Raw genomic sequence first — 7,383 nt, 5'->3', positions numbered from 1 at the left:
AATCTTAATCTAAAATGTATCAGGTAAATGCAGCGGTGCAAAAAGTGCAACATTTCCCTCTGGAGTGTGGTGGAGTGTTTGAAATGATTATCAAAATTGCTGCAAAATAATTTTCAGTAGATCAATTAAGCAGCTAATTATTTATAGCTTTAGTTTTTTGAAGTGTTTGAACGACCAGTATTTCCATTGGCGTCTGACCCGACTAGTTACGGGGCAGTGAACCAGTTTTCTAAACCAACGCAAGTAGATGATTTGTATTAATGTAGGTTTTACCTTAAAATGTCTTCAAACTACCTTCCGCAGTGACTCAAGTTTGTAAAATGTCTTTTCTGGCAGAGGAGAATTTAATACATCGCCCTGAACTTAATGAAAGGCTGTAATATCCTGTTGCTTCGGTGTGTGTGTGCGTGTGCGTGTGTGTGTGTGTGTGTGTATAAAAGTAAAGAGAGAGAGTTTTTGTCACTGGGGGGGGGACAGAGCAGACCAACCATCAGGAGAGGGTGTGCCTGAGCCGCAGCTGTGTGCCCGGTATAAATACACTATCTCCCGGCTTCAGTCTGTCTTCGCGCCGGCAGCAGCTCCGTCTGGGAGGTCAGAGACGCGATGGCAGCGCCGAAGAAAGTCTGTGTGATTGGCTCTGGTAACTGGTGAGCAGAGGGTTTTTTTTTTTTTTTTTTTAGTGTGTTTGAATTAACTTTAATGCACTTTTTGTTGCCTTTCAGTGCGGTGTTAAACAACGGGGCGGGCTGGGGGGGATTCTCAGTGCAGTGGTGCGCAATAGTGGGCTGATAGTCCCCATATCAGTATTTTCGTTCCTTGGATAAGATTTCACACGCCGTTTTTTTTTTTTTTGTGAATGCTGTGTAAAAACTTAGGCAACTTTAGTGTCTGCTAACATAAAGTTCATAAACTCGCCTACTGTTTTGCAAGAAGACTGCCGATTGAAACTTTCTTTGCAGGGAGGAGGTGTTTCCTCTGAGACTGACACTAACTCTCTGAGTATATACTAAGACCTTTGATGCCTCAACGCCCCCAAAAATGAGGGGAAAAAAAAAAAGTCTTTATTAAAGGAAGGGCACCTGCCTTTTATTATTGTTCAGCAACATTTGTGCTGAATCAGCCTTCATCTGGTGTTGATGTCCCTCAGCCAGCATGACCTTTAGATTAGTCAGTGTCGGACTAAGTATTCAGAAACTTTCAACAGCATTTCATTGCTGTTTACATGTTAATGCAAATACCCAAACTACCCATATTATTTATACGAATCTTGTTTTATGAACTGACCATATGCTTTGTTTGCTGTGTTTGTTTTGTTTAATATGCAAAGTAACTATATCTGTCAAATAGCAGAAGTAAAATGTTGCAGGAAATAGAAATACTCAAGTACAGTACGAGTACCTTAAATTGTAATGTACTTGCTAACATTCCTCGATTGAGATTAGTTGTGACAGGACCAAAGTCTAACTGATATGTGCTAAAAAATGCAATTTACTGATACTTCATGTTAATATATGATCTCAAAAAAGGCTTTTCTCATCGCTCTTAGCTCATGTTATGTCGATATTCAGTGGCCTGCCTTTGAATGAGACTCTCCTCGTGCCATAACAATGCTCTGCCGGTATTCATTTTCCGACTGTCGTGTTATTCTCCTCTGGAAAAGCATCTAAAAACTATAACTCTCTCCACTACATTCCAGGCTAATGGGGGTCCATGTGCCAGCTGGCAGCTGTTCACTAGCAGCGAAACTCTGATATTCATTACTGTCACTAAATCAATAATTAATGTAACCATAAGAAATTAGCCATTAATGACTTAAAATCAGTTTTGATATGTGTGTGTGTGTGTGTGTGTTTTGTACTAACTGCTGTTCATGTAGCAATGGTCAGTGTACAAGCACTTTAATATCAGCAGTAGTTCATGCTGAGATCATTTTATTATGTTAAATTAATACATAAATAAATGAAAGTCAGCGTTGGGCAGAGCAGTATCAGAGAACTGATGTTTCCTCTAATACCACTGCAGCAGCACATTACAACTGAGAAACTCCCAAAGCCTGGTATGGAATCCATTCAAATCCGTGTGTAGTTTACGTTTTCCCAGACAAAAACCGAGGAGCGTTACCCTTTTCTGGGAAACTGTAAGGTCAACCAGCCATTGTCCTGAAAACCAGAATGATCGCCATGCGTCTCTACATGTCCACAGGGGCTCTGCCATTGCCAAGATTGTGGGCGCCAACGCAGCCAAGTATGACAAGTTTGTCACCACAGTGAACATGTGGGTGTTCGAGGAGGTGGTGAACGGCCGCAAACTCACAGAAATCATCAACACAGACCACGAAAATGTGAAATATCTGCCCGGCCACAAGCTGCCCCCCAATGTGGTGAGCATGAAAAATCCTCTGGGTGATAAGAAGGATACTTAGGTAAAGCCCATAGAGGGACAATCATCTTACATGTCCATGTAAATCTTCTTTTGAAACTGGTTTTGGAGGGAAATTGGCACATATCAGAAATATATGTACTTTCCTGTGTTTGGCGTTGTCTCCAAATGATTGAAGTCTTACCATAATTTCTCTCTTCCCCAGTTGGCTGTTCCAGACTTGGTTGAGTCTGTGAAAGGAGCCGACATCCTGATCTTTGTGGTCCCTCACCAGTTCATTTTGAGAGTGTGTGACACCATCAAAGACCACATCAAGAAGGATGTTGTAGGAATGTCCCTCATCAAGGTAACACCTCCCTGATCAAAATATTTTGCGTCCATGCAGTACCACGACGGAACACGTAGTTTCCGGTCCTTTCTGCTGGATCTCACAGTTCGCTAAGGAATGGGATGTGTGCGCCCTTAGATTTCCTCGTGTGATTTTTGCGTTTATCCGTCTCCCGCAGGGTGTCGATGCGGGTCCGGAGGGTCTGAAGCTGATCTCCGAGGTCATCCGAGGGAAACTGGGCATCACCATGACGGTCCTCATGGGAGCAAACATAGCCAACGAGGTCGCTGAGGAGAAGTTCTGTGAAACAACCATTGGTATGGAGTTTAATCCTTGAATGTGACATCTATCGTATGTGGGTAAAAATGCATCAAACTCACGAAAAGGACTCTTGATATTAAAGTAAGCAGAGTAAAATAATGAAAATACACTCCATTTCATACATTTCTTTTTTTTTTTCTTCCAACCGGATATACATAATAATTTGAAGTGAGACTCCATCCACAGTGGACAACGTGACTGGAAGATATTGAATATTTAATTAAATAATGTTGGTCCAAAGCATCAACAAAGCGAGTGTACTGGTCTGGCTCCAGACTGAACACCCACATTTTTTCAAGTTTTTCTTCACACACACACACACACACACACACACATAGACGGAATTTGATTTGTTTTTAATGTTTTGTTTTACGTGAACTTAGAGACCGTGGGGCCCTCCATTTGAAAGTTGTTGCTACTCGGGGCCCCATAAACACATCCATTTGAGACAAGGCTAGAAAGCAACTCGCCTTGTACTTTGTGCAGTATACCGAGTGGCGCACCAGTGTGTGTAGTACGCATGTATGCGACACAGGACATGGCATCCTCAAACTTTAAGGTTTTATTGGAATAGTTTTTACAGAACATTATGGTTTGATTTGCTTTGTCTGTTACAGTATAAATGTTTCCAGTGTGGAACTATGGAAACTGATGATGATTTATTTGACATTTTTGGTCACAGGGTGCAATGACAAATCACACAGGTCCATGCTGAAGGAGCTAATGCAGACCACCAACTTCCGCGTGACCGTGGTGGAGGAGTCTGACGTTGTGGAAATCTGCGGCGCTCTGAAGGTCGACTTTCTCCTCCCACCAAACAAATCTAATCCTCCTGATATTCACAACCATCCGAGACGCTAGCGGGGATTTCGATTTAATGTCTGTGCTTAAGCTTGTAAAAATACACTATTACGCAATTAAACAATGCAGAGGAAGTTGTAATGGCGGAAAAGAGGCTCCAGGGAAACGCACATTAACAAGATAATCTTTTTGCAGTTTTATATTTGTAGACATCTACTGAAATGTCACTTTATATTCAGTTGTAGCCCCGACGTCTGCGATCATTCAAACATCATTATAAAAGGCACTCATCTGCTCACTTTCGAGGTGCAGTACTGGTCCAAAAATTTAGACTGTAAATTTAACACACTACCTGCCAATATTTTTTTGTTTTTGATCATTTGGGATTTTCTTTATATGGAAATAATATTCAACAGGATGTGTGTATTTATTTGAAGCAAAACTGAATTCGCTGGCAGACACCGGTCTATAGTTGCTGTAGAGCATAAATGAGGTCAAAAACTTCATGAATATAATCTAGTTGGAGGTACTGCTTTCTCATCTAAACAGTTAGATTCCTCATAAGCATTAGGACTAACCCCAACTCTCCTCTTTATCTGTCATTGCAGAACATCGTCGCAGTAGGAGCCGGTTTCTGTGATGGCCTGGGCTTCGGCGACAACACCAAGGCGGCGGTGATTCGTCTCGGCCTGATGGAGATGATTGCCTTCGCCAAGTTCTTCTGCACGGCCTGCGCCGTCTCCCCCGCCACCTTCCTGGAGAGCTGCGGCATCGCCGACCTCATCACGACCTGCTACGGAGGACGCAACCGCAAGATCGGGGAAGCTTTCGCCAAAACAGGCAAAGTATGAGGAGCAGATTTTCTGTCCCGTGTTATCGGCTTGTTTATCTTCATCACTCTTTTCTTATGAACACCATAATAATCTAAGACCAAGCATCTCTGTGTTTAGACCATTGAGCAGTTAGAGATCGAGCTGCTGCACGGTCAGAAGCTTCAAGGTCCAGCGACTGCGACCGAGGTCCACCAAATCTTGAAACAGAAAAACATGGTTGAAAAGTAAGTTTGTCTCATATTTGTTGTAAACATGGACTCCTACCGTGTCTTTCGGGGTTTTGCTGAGTGTGTTTGGGTTGGGATTCTACTTGAAAGAAGCAAATTTGATTGAATTTGATTGAAAATCCTTCTTTCGCCTCTCCAGGTTTCCGCTTTTCACTGCTGTTTACCAGATCTGCTTCAACAACCACCCGGTCACAGAGTTCATCAACTGTTTGCAAAACCACCCAGAGCACATTTAAAGGACTGACATAAGGACTGTCGAATGCATGGAAGCTGGGAAAGGACTTTTACACTAGAACTACCGTACAACCGAGGAGTTAATAGGGCGGACAGGTCAGGTGAAGATTGTGCCTAATAGCGACTACTCTCTTGTTTGAGTCTTAAACAGAGAAAAGAAATGGAGATGCCCTCCATCTACCTGCGCTGCTGTGTTGACCTGCTTTACCGACAGGAGCGTAACTTCTGTCACCACCTCTGCTCTGAGTCTTAAAGGTTGTAGGAATTTGAGTTACTCTGCCTTACACAATACACAAACCCTGACCTGGGTATTTTGAGATGTTACATCACTTCTTGGGTAAAAGTGCCTTGACTTGCCTTTTCACTGACATGTATGTTAAACAAAGCACTGAACACACAACAGTCACCACTCCCGCTCTGTTGATTTTCTGCTGGACTTGTCCGGATGTAACCGATTACTCAACGAGATCTTTCTGCCTTTATTTCGGAATAAATTGTTGAACTAGTTTACTTTGTGTCTGTTTTCGGTGTTTTCTTTCTAACTCGCTGGTATCTGCCCGCAGGATACGCTTGGACGCTCTCTGCAGCGGCCTCACTGAAACCTGACCTGAGCTCAGCCAGAGTGCCACTCTAAACTCTTCACCTTTACCATTTTCTGCTGCGTGTACTTCAACCTTTCTTCAAGCGCACGTCCTGCCTCATGCGCAGTCCCCATAAGTGATGGCTGTGTTGTTCAGTGTGGATTATCAGTGGTAATTAGCTCGGCAAGGTTATGGATTTCGGTTTCTGGATTTTGTTAGAATGCAAGAAGCCAGTGTGTATTCCTCCATCTGTCCATCACCATATGCCAGCGCATCCCGTCAGGCCTCAGTCCCTCTGAGGCTCTATGTCAGCTAAAGGCACCATGAGAGATAAGGGGTACGTTGGCCTGCTTCCGCTGGCCATAAAATGGAAGTGCGCACACTCTACTCGGCCTGTGTGCTAATTTACAAAACACTTGAGCAGAAATCCTCCCCAGTGCATGTCCTCGGATCCCACAGAAGTGCTCATTTTTTACGCTTACCAGCTCATGTCCTCAGTTATGTTGTTGACCGTGAAGTTACATGATTTGCTGCTTGTTTAATATTGGATTTCCTGGCTGAAATCCCTTGCATAGTTATTGAGTCAAATGCCCTGTGAGATTTCTAATAATAACATGCTCCAAAGGGGCAAATGTCCTTCTATAATTAGACGGCGGACAGCACTACAGCTGCCTCATCCATCCAAGATGGAGGGGTGGCTCTTTTTTGAAACACTATACCATTGTGGTGCCTCTGAAATCATCATGTGACTGTCACATTTCGGGGATTTCGAGCGCAGTTTCAAAGTTTGCATATTTGAAATGAACAGACTTTCAGCAGGGTGCACCGTACGTCCGAGCCCCTCACAGATACAGGACAGCCTACAAGATAATATTGCTCGACAGTTTATAGTTGTAATGCGCCCACTGGCCACTCGGGGGCGCCATCTCATCGGTCACAAGCCCCGCACTTGCGTTCAGCTTTATCTACCTTTCATGCGGCCCCCTTTTCTGATAAACCATTTGCTGGATTACTGAGCGGAAGCTGTTAGGACCCTCCATAGCACTATGCTCAAATATTAAAGTAAGCGGCCACAGGCCGGCCCCCTAACACACGAGACAGCGGGGAGATGGATGCCATGCGTGCAATGCACTGAACCCATCCCTTCAGTGCGGGAGGAGGGACTCTCTTCACTTCCTCAATCCAGTCCCCATCTCAGGGGCGGCAGCCGAGACTCGTCAAGCCGGCCGGTGGCAGCCCTAAAACACCGGAAGCCGGCACGTTTCACTTTCACAATTAAAACGTGAACCGGTCGTTTTGTGAGAAGAGAACGGGAAGAGCGGGCTTTGAGTATTTTTTTTGCGTGTCCTGGATTGCCCGACTGAGCGCAGCGGGCAACTACCCAAGGGGGCCCCACGGCCTCCAGGGCCCCAAACAGCCCGAGGCTCACGGCGTGTCAGCTGCATTTTGTCCCACATCACTTCATAATCTTGTGTCGCCAACTTGTGGAGGGTCCACGTGTCCCGCTGTAATCGTAATACTTTTATACTTTTGACCCATATTTGCTCAAATGGCACATTTTCCTCCAAAAAAAAAAAAAAAAAAAAAAAGTTGTGTTTCATCAAATCAGAAAAATACCCGGGGCCAGGCGTAAGAGAACGGGTCGGTTTCTGAGTCTCTGACAAATAGAGTATAGTATA

At 44.2% G+C, this 7,383-nt stretch overlaps 1 protein-coding gene across 1 annotated transcript; it reads left to right on the top strand.

Moving 5' to 3' along the window:
* Positions 1-554: 554 nt before the first annotated feature.
* Positions 555-5,638, top strand: LOC120783347 (glycerol-3-phosphate dehydrogenase [NAD(+)], cytoplasmic-like). Its single transcript, XM_040116289.1, has 8 exons — positions 555-647; positions 2,203-2,380; positions 2,585-2,725; positions 2,886-3,024; positions 3,711-3,823; positions 4,438-4,674; positions 4,780-4,886; positions 5,029-5,638. The coding sequence occupies exons 1-8, from the start codon at positions 604-606 to the stop codon at positions 5,123-5,125; spliced, it is 1,056 nt and encodes a 351-aa protein (XP_039972223.1). The 5' UTR covers positions 555-603; the 3' UTR covers positions 5,126-5,638.
* The last annotated feature ends 1,745 nt before the right edge of the window (positions 5,639-7,383 follow it).

The sequence above is a fragment of the Xiphias gladius genome, chromosome 21, assembly GCF_016859285.1.
Source record: "Xiphias gladius isolate SHS-SW01 ecotype Sanya breed wild chromosome 21, ASM1685928v1, whole genome shotgun sequence".
NCBI classification, from domain to species: Eukaryota; Metazoa; Chordata; class Actinopteri; order Istiophoriformes; family Xiphiidae; genus Xiphias; species Xiphias gladius.
Note: the sequence above shows the minus strand (reverse complement) of the source record. Positions and strands in the feature narration are given on the sequence as shown.